General features: G+C 35.5%; 2 protein-coding genes, 1 long non-coding RNA gene, 1 other non-coding gene and 3 pseudogenes across 5 annotated transcripts; 2 read left to right on the top strand and 5 right to left on the bottom strand.

Annotated features, from left to right (window-relative positions):
• Window positions 1-9: 9 nt before the first annotated feature.
• LOC103864090 (DET1- and DDB1-associated protein 1) lies at window positions 10-1,334 on the top strand. Of its 2 annotated transcripts, none has more exons than XM_009141849.3 (4): window positions 10-227; window positions 560-620; window positions 824-885; window positions 974-1,334. In XM_009141849.3, exons 1-4 carry the CDS (start codon window positions 144-146, stop codon window positions 1,064-1,066), a joined length of 300 nt encoding a protein of 99 aa, XP_009140097.1. In that variant the 5' UTR covers window positions 10-143; the 3' UTR covers window positions 1,067-1,334. The 2 variants fall into 2 exon arrangements, with proteins under 2 accessions (XP_009140097.1, XP_009140096.1); XM_009141848.3 differs by having other exon boundaries at window positions 971-1,334.
• A 2,531-nt stretch (window positions 1,335-3,865) lies between these two features.
• Window positions 3,866-5,547, top strand: LOC103864088 (40S ribosomal protein S10-2). Its single transcript, XM_009141846.3, has 5 exons — window positions 3,866-4,036; window positions 4,124-4,172; window positions 4,255-4,525; window positions 4,715-4,844; window positions 5,263-5,547. The coding sequence occupies exons 1-5, from the start codon at window positions 4,034-4,036 to the stop codon at window positions 5,347-5,349; spliced, it is 540 nt and encodes a 179-aa protein (XP_009140094.1). The 5' UTR covers window positions 3,866-4,033; the 3' UTR covers window positions 5,350-5,547.
• Window positions 4,400-5,256, bottom strand: LOC117133471. Its single transcript, XR_004457315.1, has 2 exons — window positions 4,624-5,256; window positions 4,400-4,591 (listed from the first exon to the last, which is right to left on the bottom strand). It is a non-coding gene; the product is annotated as an uncharacterized LOC117133471 (long non-coding RNA).
• Window positions 5,548-6,267: 720 nt separating the features above from the next.
• LOC103864087 lies at window positions 6,268-12,087 on the bottom strand (annotated as a pseudogene).
• On the bottom strand, window positions 6,270-6,377 carry LOC117133799. Its single transcript, XR_004457843.1, has one exon. It is a non-coding gene; the product is annotated as a small nucleolar RNA Z279/snoR105/snoR108 (small nucleolar RNA).
• A 245-nt stretch (window positions 12,088-12,332) lies between the features above and the next one.
• Window positions 12,333-14,211, bottom strand: LOC103864201 (annotated as a pseudogene).
• Window positions 14,212-14,298: 87 nt separating this feature from the next.
• LOC103864086 lies at window positions 14,299-22,306 on the bottom strand (annotated as a pseudogene).
• Between the last annotated feature and the right edge of the window lie 1,245 nt (window positions 22,307-23,551).

Here is a 23,551-nt window from a genome sequence, read left to right as displayed (position 1 = left end):
CTAAATTGATAAGATATTCATATAAAATGTTTTTTTCAGGCTGGTTCTAGAGTGAGCCCAGCGGAAAGCCCATATAAGTCTTTCTATTATCTCTACTTCCCTTGCGATTCCGAGAAGGAAGATCGCAGAGCTCAAATTCCAAAATGGGGTCGATTCTGGGAGATTTGCCGTCCTTCGATCCTCACAATTTCAGTCAACATCGTCCCTCCGACCCTTCTAATCCCTCTGTAAGTCCTTCCCTGATTTTTAACTGTAATCATTTTGAATTTGGCTAAAATCGGATCTGAGAATAATATGAATTGAGACTTGGTTTCTAAATCTGATTCAAATATTGATATTTTCGAATTTTGTTTCAATGAGAGATTGGAAGAATGTTACTGGGGGGCTTGTTTTGGGTTACATATTCATCTATTTTTTCTATTGGACCTTTGTGAGGAATCAAGAAAGTAATCGTTTTTTTCTTCTAACCAGATTGATTGATCTTACATGTTGTTCCATTCTCATTTTGATTGCATGTTGTTGTTAAATTAACAATCTTTTTTTTTGTATGATCTTACAGAAGATGGTTCCAACTACCTATCATCCAACTCACAACCGTACTCTTCCACCTCCACATCAAGGTATACCCAAAACAAAGTCTAACTACTTTACATAGTTTAACTTTTGTCTTTATTGAGTGATCTTATTATAGACAACTTTGAAGGACTATCTTTACCAGGAATCACTTTTTTTTTGTTCGTAGAGAGTATTGAGTCTTCATGGATTATAGATAGTTCATTCCTAGTTTGCTACGGTTTATATTCTCTTCTTCTTTTTGTGTCAGTGATAACTACGGAAGTAAAGAACATACTCATACGCAGCTTCTATCAGCGAGCTGAAGATAAGGTACTAAATTTCTAAAATTCAACATGTGCGGTATAGAACAAGTCCTCAAACTCTTTTCTTTTTTTTTTTTGTTTTTTGCGAAAAGCAGATGAGACCAAAGAGGCCGGCTTCAGAACATCTGGCGGGTGAGCACGGTAACAAGCATTTTCGTGCTTCCTCATCATCTGCTCCGGGTTTATAAAAAGCTTCTCCTGCTTCCAAAGCCTGGCTATAATGGTCGTCACTTGTGCTACTCTTCTTATTAGTGTTTTTTTTACAAAGAATGCTTTGAATGTAGAGAGAAAAGATGAGAGCAGCTCACTATGTGATTGCAGGGAAAATGTTGTATGAGTTATATGTACATAACATTTATGTTTTTATTTTTAATTTTAAAATATTCGTCCAAATCACATTGTTAGCTTTTGTCTCTTCTAGAATGTAAACTGAATTCTTTGTTTGCTTCCAACGAATTACAAGAGGAATCTGAGAGTAGTGGCACTCACTAGCCATAGTGATATCCCCGACTTTTTGTTCGCATGTTTCTCCTCACCTTGTAACGAGCACAAGTACTTGTTATACACTGCAGACCATTTTCCATGATTTATTTTTTGTTGATGATGTGGGTTTCTACAGGAGCTGTTTCCTTGAAGTGGATCCTAAGCTAGATCCCTTAGTTGAAGAGGATGAGCGACACTATATCTGAATTCATTTGCAAGGGAAATGATGACCAGGTGATTGAATTGTGGTGTACAGACCATGGCAGAGAAAGAAGAAGAAGAAGACGGCCTGGTGAAATCTAATGAGACTCCTTGAAAGGGAAGTAGCAGAGATGAGGAGGAGCTTTTGTTATGTCTCTTCTCCCATGGGGTACCCCTTTCGGAATTGTCATTTAACAAAGACTTGTAATTGCAGCTTTGGTTCAAGTCTTGTGGATTTTTACTTGTAAAAATGAGTGTTTATAATTCCAGAATTGCAAGACTCGGTTTGGTTTAATATTTCACAAGTTGAATCGAATTTAGGCCCGGTTTCGAAAACAGAAGGGATACTTCGGGAGCGCTTTCTTCAAAACTTCTTAAGGGAGAGATGAGGAAATAACGCAGGGATGGAGCAGAGCTTTGACTGATGTCGCAAACATCGAAGGAGAACATTCTCCCAATTGGTATTTAACATTTCTTGCTTTTTTTTAAAATCTTTCTTTAAGAATTTTTTTTTGTGTTACCAACATGATTCTGTTTGCTATTGGTAGGGCTAATGAAGCAGAGATGATTCAAAAGATTGCTTCTGATGTCTCAAACAAACTGAATGCTACTCCTTCTAGGGGTTTTGTTGGGATGGTTGGACTTGAAGCTCACTTGACAAGTCTGAAGTCTTTGTTATGCCTCGAGTGCGATGATGATGTGAAGATGGTTGGAATCTGGGGTCCTGCAGGAATTGGTAAGACCACCATTGCTCGAGCTTTATATGATCAACTCTCTAGCAGTTTTAGATTTATATGCTTTATGGGGAATCTTAAGGGAGGTTATAAGAGCAGAATGGGTGTTGATGATTATGATTCCAAGTTGGGTTTGCAAAGCCAACTTCTGTCTAGGATTTTGGACCGTAAGGATATGAGGGTACATCATCTAGGGGCTATAAAAATGTGGCTAAGGGATCAAAGAGTGCTTATCATTCTTGATGATGTAGATGATTTAGAGAAACTAGAGGTTTTGGCTAAAGAACCTTCTTGGTTCGGTCCTGGGAGTAGGGTCATTGTTACCACAGAAGATAAACATATTTTGAAGGCACATGGGATTGACGTTATCTACAATGTGGATTTTCCATCCGAGAAAGAAGCTCTTGAGATCTTATCTTTAGCTGCTTTCAAGGATACCTCTGTACGAGATGGGTTTGAAGAGCTTGCAAATAAAGTAGCAGGGTTCGTAAATTAATCTTGGATAGAAAGACCATGTTCATAAAGAAAGAGATGGAGATGGAGATGGAGATTATGAGATTGAAGCTACTCAGATCTCTGAAAAAGATGAAAACAGTTGTTGGATTTGGTTTGGGAAAATTAATCTTGGATAGAAAGAAGAAAAAACCTGCGTCTTGTGTTTATTTGTAGTTAATCAAATCTTATCTCAGATATTATTAGTCTGTTATACTGTCTTACTGGTTATATATATATATATATATGAAAGTATCTATGCATTTCTTTGGCAAATTCTTGATGTATTATTGATTCTAGACACTAGCCACATTGATGTTGAGGTTGTTCCTGATTTTTTCACACGGTTCCCCTCACTTAACTTCATATTTGCTTAGGTATCAGTTTCCTCAAGGTATGTTATTGGCCTTGGTAGTTGATGTGATGTGTGTTTCTGCTTTAGATGGCTTTGTCGTCAATCCGAGATTTTAGGTTGCTAGTGTGTCCAGATTCTGATATCTTATGGAAAGGGGATGCTTCATCTGTGTTTTATTAAAGAAATATGTAAGTTTTTTTTTGGGTAGTGTATGCTGATGTTTATTTCGATATATAGCTGCCTTGTTCATACAATGTTTAGTATCTAAAGACTAGTAGTATTAGCTCTCTTTGTCTTTTATAAGCTTGGGTATTGTTGACTCTAGTAGTGTAGAGAGTGGATCATATCTGAAGCTAGATCACAAATTGTTAGATGTTTAAAACATTTTTATCGTTTTATATGATGACATCAATAATGGTGTATCAGCCTCAATCGATTAATCTAAACTAATGTGATCTTTACCAATATGGATATAATCATAAGATTATGCAGCAAAGTGAAGGGAAAGAGAAGAGCAAAAGCTCTAATACCATATTAGAATCAGAGAAACTGAGCTTGAACTTAAAGCAGAAGAGATAAAGTTCGTTACACTTTATTACTATTATCTTAACCAACGTAATTAACATCTGAAAACTATATACAGTAATAACTTGCTAACCGGCTTACACTAATAGCCGGTATATTAATCCAATAAATTCAAAACTAAGAAATGGCTAACCGGCCCAATTAGAAAGCCCAATAGTAGATCCGACGCATAAACCCTAGAGAAGACGCATGCTATAAAATTGGAAGAAATTAGGGTTGCGCGAGAGTAGAAGGAGAGAACGCCGTCACATACACAACGCACAGACACCTTCTCCGTCGTCTCCTCCACCAATCTCATCGCAACCATGGTACACATCTCTCTTCCCAATCACCTCTCACGTTGATGAAAAAACTCATTTCGAATGCTCATCATTTTGCAATCCTACTTGTTTCAGATTATGTCAGAGGAGAACCGCCGCGCAATCTCCAAGTACCTCTTCCAAGGTACGCTTCTTACTCTGTGAAATGAGTTAACGCATTAAAGAAGAATAATATAATTAATTAATTGATTGATTTCGTTGTGCAGAGGGAGTTTTGTTTGCGAAAAAGGATTTCAATTTACCGCAACACCCTTTGATCGAAGGAGTTCCGAATCTGCAAGTCATCAAACTGATGCAGAGCTTCAAGTCTAAGGAGTACGTTCGCGAGACGTTTGCGTGGATGCATTACTACTGGTTCCTCACTAACGAAGGCATTGACTTTTTAAGGACTTACCTCAACCTCCCTTCAGAGATTGTTCCCGCCACTTTGAAGAAGCAGCAGAAGCCTCTTGGTCGTCCCATGGGTGACCGTCCCCGGTATAGCATCCACTTTAACATTTCAAAATGTCATTTTCACTCTCCTGGAATTAGGAATAGAATCATCTGTTTAGCCAAGTAAACAGTAATAGAATCACCAGTAGGTTGCACATGAACTAGATGAAGTAGAAGAAGTTACTTGTCTAGTTTTTCACTGTTTTGTGATTGATTTGATATGGTTTTTTACAGTGGCCCACCTCGTTCTGATGGAGAGAGGAGGTTTGGTGGTGACAAAGATGGATACCGTGGAGGACCTAGATCTGGTGGAGAGTTTGGTGATAAGAGTGGAGCTCCTGCTGATTACCAGCCTTCCTTCAGGGTACCTTTTCTATTTTCATTCTTGATTACTTGTTTCTTGCTGTGGCTCATTTTGAGAACTCTCTTACGCATCAGTTGTTTGCTAGTTTAGTAACTTTCCAAGCCACTGATTCTCAACTCTTTCTGTTCTTGGTTTCCCTAAATACTCTGCAACTAAGCCTTGCTCAGATTCATTTTGTGAACTTCGTGGCAAACTACTCATTATTGTCTTGTGTAATTTTTTTTCTGGCCAAGTATGTATATTTATTTTATGTCACCTTGTTTTCACTCATTTCATTTATCTTGCAGCGTTTTGGTTTTCATGATTGCAAAATAATGCCTGCATTCATTCGACATATTTCGATGGAAAATATAAGATTTGCTTCATTCATCTTTTCTTAAGTTGCTGTGGAACTAAATATTTGTTTTGGTTTTAACAGGCACCTGGAGCTGGATCTAGGCCTGGGTTTGGCCGTGGAGCCGGTGGGTATGGTGCTGGTCCTGCTGCTGGATCTGATCTTCCTTGAAAGGGAAATGTACTCCTTGTTTCTTTTTGGTTAAATTGTACTTTTTATTTGAGAATTAATGTCTTTTACTCAATATGATTTGTTTTTTCCGTTAGAATTTGATAAAGGATGCTCAAAATTTTGTGGATCCTTACAAAAAAATTCACCCATTATCCGCCTTCCTACTTTTTCAATTTTAATCTCCGCTTGTTTAAAATCTTTAATAGGTTATATTTGGATACTTCACAATTATGTATGCGCAATATTTTGAAAGAAAAATCTCATTTATACTAAAATTGTAATATGTTTTTTTTCGTTATTCTATGTCTACTAGTCGTGAACAAGTTGAATGGTACTAAAAATGCCATGAATATATGAAAGAAATGCCTTAACCGAACGGGATGTGCTGGATATTTGGTGTGTGTATCACATTTTCTTATATCAAGACAAAAAGCACATAATTAAAACAGTATTATTTTTCCAAATTCCTTGTTTTATTACTATATATCATATTATGGAGTATTTACCAATAATATCTAGTTATAAATTGTAGGGATCGTAGACTTCCAAGACTCCAATGTTAATCTGACTGTGCTTTAGCTTCTGATCACTCTTTCGCTGAGCTCTGTGGAATTGATTTCTCGAAAAAACAAAGAAGCAGATGTAATGGCAAAGCAATGCTTGGCCGATGAGCTTGTAGTTATGGCTTCCCCCAACAATGGCTAGAGCAACGAATGAAAATTTGTTTGTGTTTCAAAAAAAAATCTAGTTACAAACATAACAGGTTTTTACCGACACAAAGTAACTAACTTAAAATTCAATTTTGGTTAGTTCCGTTTAAAATATTTTTCTTTAAAATGATTTTTTGATATTGATATAAAAAAAGTTTTATAAAAAAATTTAAAGAAAGGTTTTATAAGAAATACTGTATAACTTAGAGAGGGATCAGATTAAATGAAAATTGGAGCGCCCAATTGTCGTAAGAGGTTTGAGCGGAACGCTCTTCACGCATTAAAATATGCGAGAGATAAACCCAATCATCACTTCCCCTTTAAACCTGAAGGATCATACCTTTAAAAAGTCCCGTCCCTTCTCTTTTTATAAGCTCACTCGTTATCACACTTCTCCCCACACAATCGATGTGGGACAAACATTGAAACATTAGTTTAATTCTCTCTCGCTTACCTCTTTGTTTATAAGCTGAGTCTCTGACTCGATCTGAAGGTTTACAATATTACCTCCCGTCAAAGGCCACAAACACAAATTCAATTGTTTTCAGAACACAGAGCTGAACTCAACATCTCGGTGTCCAGCCCAAATTTAAGAAATAGATTCATCTATCAGGAAACGTTTGAGGTCGATAGGTTATTACCACCTTAAAAGGAAGAGACTTGCCACTTGCTCTAAGGAATATGCAAATTCATATTATATTTGATTCAAGGTATTCATATAACACCTACCTTCATAAGTAGAATAAAGGTTACTAAGGTCTGATCGAGAGCAAACTCTTAAAAAAGAAGGCAAATTAACTTGATAACATCTAGATCGAACCTACGAAACTTGAAGTCATGCACACACAGACAAAAATAAAAACAAAAAGACCAGTCTTACACTGGATTACTAACTATAAGTTGGGTTACATTCTTCATCTTGTCAACCGTATATATATATAAGTAGTGGCTCAAGGCAATGACAATGATGCACCTCTAGACTTTCTTTGAATCTTTTTGATTTTCTTAATGATGTCATCACCAAAAACTCTAGCTTAAAGTCCGTTTCTTCAGGGAAGCGCAATTCCTCAGAAAGTATATTTGCTAATTTCATCTGGCTTGATATTTTTGTTGTGACTGGTGTCGCAAGCTCAGCGTACTTGAGAGATGATACGAAACATGGCCGCACAGAGGAGAGTTTGATTGGCCATTCCTCTATATCAAACTCAAATTCCTGATAATTAGTATACCCCCAACCCAAACAGAGAGATAGTCAAGTGTTATGGGGATATGAAAAATTTACATACAAGCAAATTATGTAAGTAAGACTCACCAGGACGAGTGTGTGTAGATTCGGGCTGCAACAAAAAAGGTTGGCAGCAATTCCCAAAAAGATTCAAGGAATGAAGCATCTATCGTGTAATTCATATTAATGCAAACACTTGGTCCTTGAATCTCAGCCTCCAGAACTCATAGAATCCATCCCTAAAGATTTTCACCAAGTACAAGGCTCGGTCTATTAAACCTAAACAGTCTATTTTGAGAGGATCTACTCATACAGAACCCTTGTGTAAATGACAAGACCAGACAAAGTTAATGACAAAGGTATGTATATTACAAGTGTATGTACAGACAACATATGGATCAAAATGAATACCAGCTTAAACTACAAAAGCTTATTGATCTAAAAGTTTCACTCCCTCTTATTTTTCTTCTTCTTCCTCAGACAACCTAGCTTCTTAAGCTCACTCCACCGACTTGTATGCTTATTGGTTTTGACGATGTTTTCATCTTTAGAGACCTTAACGGCTCCATCACTCTGCTTTTTCCATTCTCTGCTACTACTTTCACCTTCCTCCGCCATGATCTGTAAGCCGCACTCAACAATCTTCAAATGTTCTTCGTTGCAGCTGAATTCAAAGTGAATATCCGAGTCTACTTCAACCCATCTGCGTTCTTTAAACATGGCCCCAGTAAATACGAAAATGTGTTCTGTTAGGAGAGGATGCCTCTCTGTCCAAAGAAAAGACCGTGAATTCGGATAGCATTCAAGATCGTTGATGAGAACACCTTTGCTTCTTAGACAACAAGTAATCTTATAGTAATAGTCTGCAGGGTGTTGTAGGTTAGGTGAAAGCAGGATGCAAGCCCTAAAACTTGTGGACGCAGAGAGAGTCCCCTTAGTGATGGTTATCGAGTTTCCTGTGGCTTTGTGAGTGAACTCTGCAGGGATTTCTTTACCTGGAAAACATACATATTTGTAAGCCCATCCTTGTACGATTGCTCTTCTTGCTTTTTCATCTAGTTTCATACAGTTGAGGAACCTGACTTCTCTGTTAGGATCGTGGAAAGAGGAAGCTAGTTTTATCTCACCTTCCTCCGCCAACATCTGGACACCACACTCAATAACATATTTGCGGTTGAATTCAAACCGAATTTCACTCGTAGTAGCGTCAAGTTCACAACATATGTGCTCTTTGAACAGGGGCCCAGAAAAGACTAACAGGTGTTCAGATAGAAGTAGATGATGATGAATCGGATTGCATAGAAGTTCATTGATGACAACACCTTTGCTTATTAGACGACAAACAATTTCACTCTGGAACGAGACCTCTTCGACTGGATCTGTAGAAACCAGGAGGCAAGCCTTAAATCTTGAGGATGCAGAGAAAGTCCCTGAAGAGATAATAGTTATGGAGTTTCCTTTGGCTCTGTGAGTGAACTCCTCAGGGATTTCTTTACTTGGCAAACATACATTCTGGTAATCACATTGTTGAATGATTACTCTTCTTGCTTCTTCCTCTAGTGAAAAACAGTTGAACAACCTGATTCCTCTCACTGGGTTGTGGAAAAGGGAAGATACTCTTATCGCATCTTTTTCTGATTTAACACACTTGCAGTCGTCCAGAGTAATATACGCAGATTTTGGTTTATAGAAGGAGAAACAGACGCTTTTGAGCGATACACAATCATCTACATCTACATTGAAAAGCGAAGGCGGAAGACCCTGCAGTGACACCAGCTTTCTGCACTTTTTGATGACGAGAGAATGTAGTCTACGGAGACGTATGACGCAATCTGGAATCTTCTTTATATCAATGTTGCTTAGATACAAATAACTTACACATTCTGGGACGTGTGTTGAACTCTTGAGGTATTTGCTGCCTATATGAAACTTCTCAAGACGAAGCCATCTTTCAGCTACGGATGCAGGAACATCTTCTATCTTTGTGTTCCTTACATCAAGGTAACTGATGTTCCTCGAGATATCTGGAAATGTTCTCAATCGTGAGCAACGATACATGTTGACTTCCTCAAGAGATGCTAAATTGATGTTGGTGGGAATAACCCGTAGCTTTTCGCACCCCATCATGTTCAACTTTTCCAGTTTGTGTAGAGTCCTAATAGAGGAGGGAAGCTCCACCAGACTTGAGCAACACCAAAGTGACAGTGTCTCGAGATTAGTAGCCCCCGAAAGATTTGGTATTTCTTTCAAAGAAGTTCAAATTTATCTTCTTGAGATTTGCAAGGGACTACATGTATCAAACACGACAAATGAGAAAAACACACATGGAGCTTTTTCAAGATTTCAATAAAAAAATTAACATACACCAACCTGGATTCCTCCCCAGAGCTTCTCAAGATTGCTGAATTTCATACAGAGCTCAACAAGACATTGGGGCTGAAATGTTGGAGGAAGACGTTTTCTGGGGTATGAATCCCAATGTAGTAACCTTAGATGAGGTAGGTATTCCATGCCCTCTGCTATCCTCAATCTAACATTTTTTCTTTTCAAATTCCAATAATCAGAGTTATATATCTTTAAAAATAGGAGATTACGCATTCCTTCAAAGGCTCGCCCACTTATAGAGAATTCACCCATCAAATGATATACCTATGACCGATCCAGTGCCCTAGAAAACATTCCAGAAGAGGACTGATGAAATTGTTATCATGAAAGCAATAGAGAGTATAATATAAAAAGGAACTTACTGTTTCATTTGCTAATACATGACGGATCTCTTCAGCCTCCACTAAAAACTGACGTTTCCCAGGCTCATTTGACTGTTCATGTACTACTTGTCTACCCAACAGTTGGAGTAAAGAGTGCATCGTTATATGCGGAGGAAAGAAATTATGAATTTGCACAAGAGATTTGATGGCTAGGGTCTTCAGCCCATTTTTGACATCCATATTACTATCAGCGAGCATGCTTGTCACATCATCAACACTTCTATTGATGAAGATGCATGCGATGTGGAGAAATAGAGCTTTATCTTTTTTTGACAATCTGTCATATCCCACTCTTAATATGTCTTCAATTTTTCTATCAAGATTATTTTCTATCCTAGATAACTGAAGCTCCCACTCTTCCTTACTCTCCCCACGTAATGATGAACCCACAACACAAAGACCTAATGGAAGACGACCACAAAGGCTTGCTACTCTATTTGCAACGTTTTCAAAATCATCTTGTACATATCTCTGTTTGAAAGCAGATAGACATAAGATCTCAAGAGCTTCTTCACTCGATGGAAAACCCACATGATAGACATCTTGAATTCCATGTGCCTTCAAAATATGTTTATCTTCTGTGGTAACAATGATCCTACTTCCTAAACCAAACCAAGAAAGTTCTCCAGCCAAAGCCTCTAGTTTCTCTAGATCATCTACATCATCAAGAATGATAAGCACTCTTTGATCCCCTAGCCATTCTTTTACGGCACCTAAATGATCTACCCTCATATCCCTTTGGTTCAAAAGCTTAGACAGAAGTTGGTTTTGCAAACCCAACTTCGAATCATAATCATCAACACCCATTATGCTCTTATAACTACCCTTGAGGTTCCCCATAAAGCATCTAAGTCTAAAATCGCTGGAAAGATGATTGAATAAAGCTCTAGCGATGGTGGACTTACCAATGCCCGCAGGACCCCAAATCCCAATCATCTTTGCTTCATCACACTCGAAGCATAACAAACTGATCAGTTTTCTCAAGTGAGCTTGCAGTCCCACAATCTCCTCAAAGTCCCTTGACAGTGTTACATTCAGTTTGTTTGAAACATCCGTGGCAAACTTCTCCACCATGGCCGCTTCATCAGTCCTAACAAAAGAAAATTTCCAAGTTTTTATAAACACTATTATTGAAGTATATTAAATTACAATTCATTAAAAGCTCAAAGAAACAACAAACCAGTTAAGAGAGTGCTCTCCAGCAATGTTTGCTACATATGCCAAAGCTTCCATCCATCTCTTCTTATCTTCCTCAGTTTTCTTTTCACATGTTTTCTTGAAGGCTATTCCAAAATCTCCAGTCTGTTTCCGTACATCGGACGGATCAACTTGGTAAAAAATCGTCATCACAATCTGCCCGGAAGCTTTTTTGCAGTTCAAGATTTCAACCAGTTCATCTAAACACCAGCTTGAAGAAGCATAGTTCTTGGAGAGCAGAATGACCGAGACTCTGGATTCTCTAATGGCTTGCACAAGTTCAGGTCCGATCGTGTGGCCTCTCTCGATCTCATGATCCTTTGCTTGCAAACTGATGGCGTAAATGGCTGAGAAATCCTCGACGAACATCTGGACCGTGGAAACTCGGAAAGACGTGATATCTCTTTATGCAAGAAGAGGAAGAAGCCATGAGAGAGAGAAAAAAGTAAATGAGAAGTTGAAGATAAGTAGCTATGAGATATGTATGGAGGAAGAAACAAGTACGTAAATGACAAATCTCAGAGAAATTGTGAAGAAAGTAACTGTACAGGAAATCAAAGACTCAAGTCGTCGACGACTCATAAGAAAATAAGAAAAATTTAAAAGGAAACTACAAAACAAGTTTCCCACAAAAGTCTTCATGGAGGACCCCCCATTAGGGTCTGTTTCATTATGGTTGTCAAGAACGAGGACCACTGAATAGACAAGAAGGCCTTCCTGCATATTTCCTCAGTTATGTCCCTGTTCTTTTGAGTCCTTGGAGGTGATGAATAATGTTAGACTTTAAATTTTCTTACCTTTGCATTCAGTTATGCTTTGTTTTATTGATAGTAATTAGAACACTCTATCAAACAAAATTCAAAGCTCATAAGTTCATGGGTTTACTACTTAACAGTATAATGATTATTGATAATCAATCACAATCTTTGCAATAAAGAAAGCATCATAAGTTCTTAGGTTTACTTTTTGATGAACACAATGTCAGCTTAGTTTGATCTCTGGATACTCATTAAGATTGTCCCCTCAAGCAATGTATAGGGGCTCTGTCTATTATACCAAAATTGCCAACTTTATAAGATATAAGGTTAATAGAGTCTGATCAGAGAGTAAACCTTAAAGAAGGCTTGATAACATCTAGGTCGCACCAACCTAGGAAACTTGAAACCATGCCCACACACACACAAAAAAGAAGCTAAAAGAGTCTTACACTGGATTACTACTGCTTAACTATAAAGTTGGATCCATTCTTCATCTTCTTGTCTACGGTATATAGGTTGTGGCTCAACCAGTGACAATGCTGCACCCTCTAGACCTTCTTGGAATCTTTTTGATTTTCTTAATGATGTCATCACCAAAACCCTCGCTTAAAGTCAGCTTCTTCAGGGCAGCGCAATTCCTCAGAAAGTATATTGCTAATTTCACCTGGCTTGATGTTCTTGTTGTGACTGGCGTCGAAAGCTCAACATACTTGAGAGATGATACGAAACACGACTGGCACATAGGAGAGTTTGATTGGCCATTCCTCTTTATCAAACTCAAATTCCTGATAATTAGTATTTCCCCCAAAACAAAGAGATAGTCAAGTGTTATGGGATAATGAAAAATTTACAAGTAAATATGCAAGTAAGACTCACCAGGACGAGTGTGTGTAGATTCGGGCAGCAACCAAGAAAGGTTGGCAGCAATTCCCAAAAAAATTCAAGGAATGAAGCATGCAACCAAGACAAGTTCGAGAACTGATGTAACAGTTCCAATTTTGAGTAATCATGGATCACCTGTGTTAACAATTTTTAAAAACGTCACAATCGTAATCATGCATAAGTATATCAGTGTAGATATACGTACCTCCATAGTATTAGAAGAGATCTTCATGCCGGAGACTGTTGACATCCCGGTGAGGAAATTACGGATCATAGTCCTCTTGGAAAAATCATCCTCATCATCTGGCCCAATGTATAACCATCCTCCCCATTAAAGTTAACATCGATCTGTACCACTGCAGAGGGAGCAATACTGTGTATAACGATGCTTCCAGATAAGTGATCACAGAGACTCATACGCTCAAGCTTTGGAGCATCGATCTCCACAATGTGATCTTCTAAGAGACCAACTTCAGAATCTTCAGCCACTAGAGCGAAACTTTTCAAAGACTTGGAGCGCACACGAATAATTTCAAGAAGCTCAAATGAATCCCTGATTATGGTCAACTTTTCAAAAACAGGGCAGCTTGTTATAAGCGTCTCAAGGTTGGATTCGTCACGTTTAATCGATTTGTCATACCTTACTCTGTCTAAATGCATAACCTTGAGACAGGGCAGGGAAACAATTAACTCTGGTTCCAAGTAACTCAAGGCTACGTGGTAGAGGCTTAAGCTGACCAAAGGTGTTACATGAATATAGCGAAAGAGGCATCCAAACTAGTTCGTTCTCATCTGAGTTAACCTGAAAATCGAGATGACGAACTCTACGCCTAACTAAAGCATCTATCCACGACTCCAAAAATCGATCATCATCACCAATATCCTCATAATGATAGATCAACTTGAATCTATTCAAGGCTAGATTTTCGTAAGATTTAAGAAATTTATCGACGAACTCGATGAAACCAAAAACATCACCGTCGAATTGGAGTGAGTCCAAATCGAAAACAGGAACCTGTAACCAGAGACTCCTCCAATGTTTTGACAAAAGGCTGCTTCGAAATTTTAATTCTTTTAACCCTCTACTTTAATCACCGAAGAAGAACAAGTTAATTATTTTATCTTGCAGAACACACATTAATTGTCCAAAGGACATTTGTCGCAATATAAAAAGCCGAACATAAAACTGTAATAGCTTATGGATACACATGTGGTGGAGAGACAGCATTTTGGAGCTGGTGGTCTCCAAGCCTAATGCAATCTACATTCTCAGAGTTCACTATGGTCTTGGAATCTCACCCTCCAAAACTCAGATAATCCATCCCTGAAGATTTTCCACAAGTACAAGGCTCTGTTTACTTTGAGATGAATTACGCATACAGAACCTAATGATTTGGAAACTAATGAAATTCTATCAACTATAGCAACGAGAGATCCACTATATATGTGCTATATATGTGATTATATGCAACAATACCGAACTTTGAGACAGCTATACTACAATTATCTGAATACACAACATAGTACAATGACAACATATGGATCAACATGAATATCAGCTTAAACTACAAAATGCTTATGGATCTAAAAGTTACTCGGCTTATTCTTCTTCTTCTTCAGACCAACTAGCTTCTTAAGTCCACTCAACCAATTTGTATGCTTATTGGTTTTGACGACGTTTTCGTCTATAGAGACTTTAAAGGCTCCGTCACTCTGGTTTTCCTCTTCTCTTTTGCTACTGGTACCTTCTGCTTCCTTCTTTATAATGTATTGAAATACACGGAGAATAATCGATAGTACTAATTTATTGCTCGCATGGTCGCTATTCACTTCGCTGTTGCTGCTGCTGCTACCTTCAGCATCCTCCTTTATAATGTCTTCACACTGAGAGAGAATAACCTCAGCTTCCTGCGTTTCAATTTTTTCACTTGCAGAGAGAATCATCGCTAGTAGTAATTCATTGCTCGCATCGCCATTGTTCACTTGGTTGTTACTACTGTTACCCTCAGCTTCCTTCTTTTTAATGCATTCACATAGATAGAGAAAAACCGGTAGTACTAATTCCTTGCTCGCATCGCCCCTGTTGATGCTGCTGCTACCGTCAACCTCCTTCACTTTAATGTATATAAGTAGAGAGGAAATAATCCTTTTTAGTACTATTTCATTGCTCTCGTAGCCGCTGTTCACTTCGCTGCTTCTGCTGCTGCTGCTACCCTCAGCTTCCTTCTTTTCAATGTATTTACCTACCAAGTAAAGCATAGCTAGTACTAATTCCTTGCTGGCGTTGCTGCTGTTCACTTCGCTGCTGTTGCTGCTACCCTCAGCTTCCTTCTTTTCAATGTATTGACATACAGAGAAAGTCAACGATAGTACTAATTCATCGCTCGCGTCGAAACTGTTACCCTCATTTTGAATGTTTTCCACTTCCTTCTTTTTAAGGTATTCAAATATTGAGTTAATCATCTCTTTTTCCTCTTCAAAGTTTTCCACTTCGCTGCTGCTGCTGCCCTCATCACCATCCTGCATTTTAACGTATTTACATAGAGCGAGAATACCCTCAGCCTTCTGCATTTTAGTGCCTTTACATACAGAGAGAATCATCGATACTAATTCATAGCCACCATCGTCGCTGCCATAGCCACCATCGGTGATGTTAGTCTCAGTTTCAAAGTTCTCTAATTCTCTTTCGCTGCTGCTACCCTCAGCTTCCTCCGTCAAGATTTGTACACCACACTCAATAATCTTGTCATCGTTGGACCTGCAGCTGAACTCAAATGAAATTTCGCTTGCTGCCACTTCGACTTCATGGTGCCTGTTTGGTCGATCAAACAAGTCACCATGAAATATAAACAGATGCTCTGATAGAGGAGACAGATCGCCAAGCCGTGCACCACTGGAAAAGCTGTTAATTTCGACACCTCCTTTGCCTCTTAGACGACAACTTATAGAAAGAAATCGGTGGTCCTTGATTGGTGAAAGCAGGAAGCAAGCCTTAAATCTTGAGGAAGCTGAGAAAGCTCCCTCACCACCGGGAGCCAGAGGGATGGTTATGGACTTTCCTGTGGCTTTGTAAGTGAACTCTGCAGGGACTTCTTTACCTGGTAAGCATAGATACTCCTGAACCGATTGTTGTATGATTCCTCTTCTTGCATCTTCATCCAGTTCCACACAGTTGTAGAACGTGAGGACATTGACTGGGTTGTGGAAAGAGCAATCTACTGTCTTGAGTGATACACAACTGTTTGCATTCAGGGACTTGAGGCGAAGGGGGAAGAGCCGGAATTGACCCGAGGTTTGTGCAGTTTTCGACGATGAGATCCACTAGATGCGAGAGACCAGTGATGCACTCTGGAATCCTCTTTATGGCACTGTTGATTAGGTCTAGCTTCGTTACACCTTGTGGGACATGTGTTAATCTCTCGAGGCTTTTGCTGCCTATCTCAAGCTTCCGACAACGAGACCAACGTCCAACAACTGATGCAGGGACGTCTTTTATCTTTGTGTCTCTTGCGCTGAGAGTCTTGATGTTCCGCGAGATATCTGGAAAAGTTTCCAATTGCGAGCAATAATCCATGTCGACTCCCTTAAGAGATATTAAGTTGATGTTTGTGGGAATAAGTCGTAGCTTTTTGCAGCTCTTCATCTTCAACTTTTTCAGTTTGTGTAGATTCTTGATAGAGGAGGGAAGCTCCACCAAACTTGAGCAAGAAGAAAGTAACAGCGTCTCAAGATTAGTAGCCTTTGAAAGATTTGGGATTTCTTTCAACCTATAGGAGAAGTTCAAATCCATCTTCTTGAGATTTGCAAGTGGCTGCAAGTTTAACACAATAAATGATAAATATCCTTTTTTGGCTTGAATCACTATAAATATATAGTAAATATCAAAATATGAACCTGTATTTTTTAATAACTTGTGAAAGTTTGATACAACCAATTAAAAAAAAAAAATATACCGTAAAATTATTATATTTTAAAAAGTGATAGACACACATCATATATATTATAATATATAACAATTTAGAATTGAAAACAAAATGTTCATATAAAAATAAATGTAACTGCGCGGATCGAGATCTAGTTACTTATTAATACATTTAAAAAAAATATATAATGATAAATTATTATTTATGTTGGTTTTTAACCAATTGTTTTTTTACAGCTTTTTTTACAGCAATTCTTTTTCATTTTTTACAATTTTAACCAATTATTATTTATGTTTTCATTTGAAAAAGTTTTCGTATAATTTTTTAAAAAATTTTTGCACAATATATTCATTATTAATAAATAAATCTTAAAAATCAATCAATATTTATGTTCAATTATATCAAATAAATAATTTTACTTGATTAATATTTACATATGTGGTTTATGTTTTAAAAATTTTAACCTTTTTTATTAAAATATATTTTCCAGATAACAACATAATATATATAGAGATTATATTTTTATTTTAAAATATATTTTTAGGTTTTGGATAATTCTTATTATTATTAATTTTAATAAGTTATCTAATCAAAATAATTTAAAGTTTTTTTTTTTTTGACATCAATTTTTTTTTTTTGTGACTAATTTATATATTTTATTCATTAAGGTTATAAATGATACTAACCACTTTAAATTTTAATGTGAGAGTTCAAATGATAAAAATAACTTTGCAAATAATAGTATATATAAATAGATAAACTAGAGTGTACACTTGTAAAGAAGAGAATTATCTTTTTAGTTTGCAAAATATTTATTTTTAAAAATTACAATTTTCAAAATAGTTTATGTATTTTTAATTTTGAACATAGTTTATATTTAAATTTGTTGACAGATATATTTCAGTTACGTTAATTTATTAATTTAATTAGTAATTACAATGGGTTTACATTTATTTAATCTGATTTGACTTTAAAATGAAGTAAATTTATTTCGTGGTAGTTAAGTTTTGTTTTTATAATAGAAACGATGTAATATATATTTTTAAGGGCAATTCTCCTAAATAGACTATTTTCAAGTTTTTGTCACAAAAATAATAAGGAGAAAAATAACCAAAATATTTCATTTAATAGGTAAAAAGATCCTAATACTCTAGATATATAAATAAAAAAATAAAAAATATAGCTTTAGATTATATGTTTTCAAATTTGATTTTATTTGTAAAAAAAAAATTCTGATATTTTTTTTTCGTTTTTTTTTTGTTTTTTCAAATTTTCTTTTTGTAATTTTGAAAATACGTTTTGAACTATTTTCCAATTTTTAACTTTTTTTATTTTATAATAACTCTAAACTCTAAAGTCTGGATTAGTTAACCTTAGGAATATAAGTGTATATTTACCTCTTTATTAAAATATATTGATCATTTTGATCCTTAGAATCTATTTTTGTGACAAAAAAAATTTTTTGTGCTATCCTAAGTTATTTTTCTATTTTTAATCAATTATATATTTACTAGCAATTGTTAGTTTTTATATAATATAACCCATAACAAAAGCAATCATAGAAATATCAACTATAACATGATATATTAGATTTTATAAAATAAAAAATATATAGAACTATTTTTAATATTTTAACATTAAGAATTTTGATTTTATACTTTAATTATTTATTGTTAATTTAAATAATTAGTTTTTATAATAGTTCTAATAGACTAAGTCTATTATGAAACTTACAAAATTATTTTATTTTGTGTATAATTATTTATTTTTAGGTTTTAAAATAATTAGGTACTAGTTGATTTAATAGTAGTTATTATTAGGTATAATAATCTAACTATACTTATGAAATACATATACATTTTTATGGGATTAAATTAATATTAATTTATTATTATTATTATTATATTATTAATTCGAAGTATAAAATAAATATTAGATTAATTTACATTTGTTTTTATTTTTAAATGCTTTGTTATTTTTGGTTGTTAGTAGTATATTAATTTAAAATCAATTATCTAATAAAATAAAAAAATATCTTATTGTCAATATAAATTGATGCTATTAAATCAAATTTTTGGAATTATCAAAACCTACAAAATCCCAAGTAAATCGAAAACACCAAAATATTAAATAGACCTCGTCTTTACATACTATATTATTCAAAGAATATAAAATTATTGATATCTGTATAATTCTAACGTGAATACCTCTTATAATAACTAAATATACATTCGAACAAAACAACCATTCGTCAAACAAAACATTAAAATATGTAATGTATGAGATAAAAGCATTTTCAACCCATTGTTATATTCGCCTTTAAATGTTATAATAAAAAATATATGTTCTAAGTCATCGTTATTTCTTCTTATATAATAGACAATACTATTTTGTACAGTAAATATAGAGGTAATAATATTCATTTATTATAATAAAAAATATATGTTCTAAGTCATCTTTATTTCTTCTCAAAATTTTCCTTTTATTTTTAAACTTTAATAATTATAACCAAAACAATTGTTTTACAGAAATGCAATTTTTATAAAAATACTTTATAGTTCTATCTTTTAATAAGACTTGAAAATTTAAACCTATTTACTTCAATTTTTATTTTCAAAGAAATTTTAGTTTAAACAAAGATATAATTCTATCAAATTCCTGTAAAATTAAAAGTAAATAGGTTTAATTTTCAAGTCTTATAAATATAAGGTACTTGTTAAATTAAACAATAATATTTTGAAAATATTTCTTTTAGAGGCAAACATAGATATATATATATCTAATAGAAACACATCTTTATTTATGGCTACTCTAATATAAAAAAATTAAATTCAATGAAATTTATTGTTATTTTTTATTGACCTATTTTTAATACTTTAGTAAAATGATAAATCTAATTATTCTAACCTATTTTTAATACTTTAGTATAATGATAAATCAAGTTATGCTTATACATATAATACTAATTATGAAATGAATTCATGGAATTATCTTTTCCTTTTTTCTTCTCAAAACATGTTGTCCATTTGATTTTTTTTTAGCTAATTTTATTTATTTATTTATAATTAATTAAGTTATAATTTTTATAATTATTCATTAAGAGTAACATAAACTTTAGCTGGTCTAACTTTTAACATGATATATAAATAAAATCAGTCATCATGATTGAAACAAAAATGTAAACCGGTCATTCTATGTAAATAATAGATATATATATAGGGCAAGAATATCAAAATACCAACCTGTATTCCATCCCAGAGCTTCTCGAGATTGCTAAATTGCAGACGGAGTTCAACAAGACGTTCCGGCTGAAATGTTGGAGGAAGACGTTTTCCCGGGTAAAAATCCCAATTTAGTAACCTTAGACGAGGTAGATATTTCAAGTCCTCCTGTATGCGTAGGCAGCTAACATTTTCGTTTTGCTGGCCCAGTTGTGAGTAAATCTGTAAGAACTGGAGACTGCTCATTCCTTCAAAGGCTCCCTCACTTATACTAAACTTCTCCATGTTACTCATATCAAATTTTATACCTATAAGAGATTCAGTACCCTAGCAAATCATACAAAAGAGAAAGAAGCATGTTATCACAAGAAGAAAAAACAGGCAATCTGTAGATTGATTATAAGTGTAAATACTTACTGTGTTATTCGCCAGTACATTAGAAATATCTTTGGGCTCTATTAAAAACTGACGTTTCCCGGGCTCCTCAGACTGTTCGACAACTATTTGTCTACCCAAATTTTGAAGTAGAGAGTGCATCACTATCTCTCTATAAAAAGATCGATGCACCATAGACTTCTCCTCTAAGGTCTTAAGCCCATTTCCAACATTCAAGTTACTGTGAGCGAGCATGGTTGTCAAACGATCAACATCCTCGTGGAAGAAAAAGAAGCATGCAATGTGGAGAAACAGAGCTTGATCTTTCTTGGACAATCTGTCATAACCCACTCTTAACACATCTTCAATTTTTCTATCGAGACCAGTTTCGATCTTAGATAACTGACGTTCCCAGTCGGTCTTGCTCTCCCCACGCAAAGACGAACCCACAACAGCAAGGCCTAATGGAAGATTACTACAAAACCCTGCTACCTTATCTACAAGCTCTTCAAAACCATCTCGTACAGAGGCTCCCTTGAAAGCAGATAAACATAAGATCTCACGAGCTTCTTCTTCCGATGGAAAATCCACACTGTAGATATCATCGATCCCATGTGCTCTCAAAATCTGTCTATTTTCTGTGGTAACAATGATCCTACTCCCAGGACCAAACCAAGAAAGTTCTTTGGCCAACACATCTAGTATCTCTAGATCATCTACATCATCAAGAATGATAAGCACTCTCTGATTATGTAGCCAATGTTTTATTGCACCTAGATGATGTACCTTTATATCACTATCGTTCAAAATCCTAGACAGAAGTAGTCTTTGCAAACCCAATTTGGAATCATAGTTACCATTGCTCTTATAAATTCCCTTAAGATCCTCCATAAAACATTTAAAACTAAAACTGCTAGAGGGTTGTTCGTATAAAGCTCGAGCAATGGTAGTCTTACCAATTCCTGCAGGACCCCAGATTCCAATCATCTTCACATCATCACACTCGAGGCATAACAAAGACTTCAGACTTGTCAAGTGAGCTTCAAGTCCAACCATCCCATCAAAATCCCTTGAAGGAGTAAGATTCAATTTTTTTGAAACATCTATAGCAATCTGCTGGATCATCTCTGCTTCGGTTGGCCTACCAAAAAGAAAACAAAATCTAAATAAAAAAAAAAGTAAAAAAAAAAAAGGGGTTTCACCATTTCATTAGAAAGATAAAAAAGACAACAAATGTTTATACCAATTGTCAGAATGTTCTCCTTCAATGTTTGCCACATCAGTCAAGGCTTTGCTCCATCTCTCCTTCACTTCCTCATCTTTCCCTTGACAAGTTTTCATGAAAGTGCTCCCGAAGTCTCCCTTCTGTTTTCGAACACTGGACGGATCAACTTCGTAAAATATCGTCATCACAATCTTCCCTAAAGTCTCTCTGCATCTCATGATTTCAGCCAATTCGTCTAAACACCAGCCCGAAGAAGCGTAGTTCTTGGAGAGGAGAACGAGGCAGACCCTGGATTCTCCAATTGCTTTAAAGAGTTCAGGTTTGATGGAATAGCCTCTGTCGATCTTCTGGTCTTTGAACATTTTGATCCCTTTGGTTTCAAAGTAATTCTGTAAGTGACTGAGAAATCCTCGACGGACATCTGGGCCGTGAAAGCTGGTGAAGACATGGAATATATTTACGGCAGAAGAAGAAGACGCCATGAAAGGAAAAAAGGAAAGAATGAAAGAGAATTTGATGAAAGTATCACAATGGTCGAGGAAACAAGTTTAGTGTTTATCTATCTATATATAGATCCAAGAAAACGCGTAAACCAGGAGAATAGTGACCAATGTCATTGTACTGGAAATTACAAAAGAGATTAGAAAATTGAACGGTAGCTGAAAGTACAAGTGTGATGTATCTGCATCGCCGTCGACGACCCGTATAAAGGTTTTTTCCTCGAAAATGCGGACCACTAGTAAAAAATAAATATAAAAGGTGTTCAAATTGGAATTCGATTTGGTTTCAGTTCCATTTTTTTGCTTGTGTACAAAAAAAAATACTATTTTTCTGAGCCACTAAAAAAACAAAAAATAGTTTTTATATTAAAATACGAGGATGGTTGGTTTAAACACTTTTGTGTTCGTTTAATAGAGAAATAAAGAGGTAACGAGATGGGTTTGTATAAGCATTAAAGAGAATATAAGAATAGAGAGAATAGCAAATCTAACGATTCGAATGTTACGAACCACCTTGTCCCGCCCCGCACCGCAGTTAACAGTAACAAAAATCTCTACATATATCATATATTTATACGTTTTTATAACTGTTAAAACCGCATCGCAGTTAAATCGCTTGTCCCGCACCGCTCAAACCACAATTACCATTCGAAGCCTAAATAGAGAGACTCGAAACTCGATCAATTCATGAGTTGATTACATTCAAGGACACTTTTTGACTTTCTCTTACACACAGAGACACTTCTTACATGTGACACACTTTGTTGTGGGCCAGCTACCGACTTTGGACAATTTTGCCCTTAATAGAAATGATAATTGTGGATGGGTGATGTGTGGATGGATGATTTATGAACGGAGTATACGTGGGCATATGATGTGTGGATGAACATTTGTGGACCACTATCTGTAAATAAGTAAGGGCAAACATTGACCCAAGAAAGCTAGTAGGTGTAAAAATGAACATGTATAAATAGTATTCAAAGTCTACAAGTATGTAAAGCCATTTTTCAATTCGATGTTTAAATACTCTAGTTATAGGAGCTTCTTCTTCTTCAGTGTCGACTTATGCTTAGAGAATCCCACTTTTCACAACTTCTTTTTGACATGTATGCAAAATATGTAGATGAATAGCAAAATGAAAAAAAAAATGTGGGTAAAATGAAAACGGGGATACAAAAACTTAGATGGTATACATATGAATACAAGTTCACTTGGACACTATTTTTCTATAACATGAACAAAATTTTGTGGAAGATGTTTCATCTGTTAATCATTAATGTTCTTCAATTTAAATATAATAATTTTACGTATAAACGATGTGAAATCACAATGTCTTGATAAGCTTGAACAGACAACGACGAAGCTTGAAATCTCAAGTTCAACACAATGAAGAAGAAGAAGAACCACAACGGATTGGA

Source organism: Brassica rapa, chromosome A04, assembly GCF_000309985.2.
Source record: "Brassica rapa cultivar Chiifu-401-42 chromosome A04, CAAS_Brap_v3.01, whole genome shotgun sequence".
In the NCBI taxonomy this organism is placed as follows: domain Eukaryota; kingdom Viridiplantae; phylum Streptophyta; class Magnoliopsida; order Brassicales; family Brassicaceae; genus Brassica; species Brassica rapa.
The sequence above is the reverse complement of the archived record's forward strand: the minus strand, read 5'-3'. Positions and strand labels throughout refer to the sequence as shown.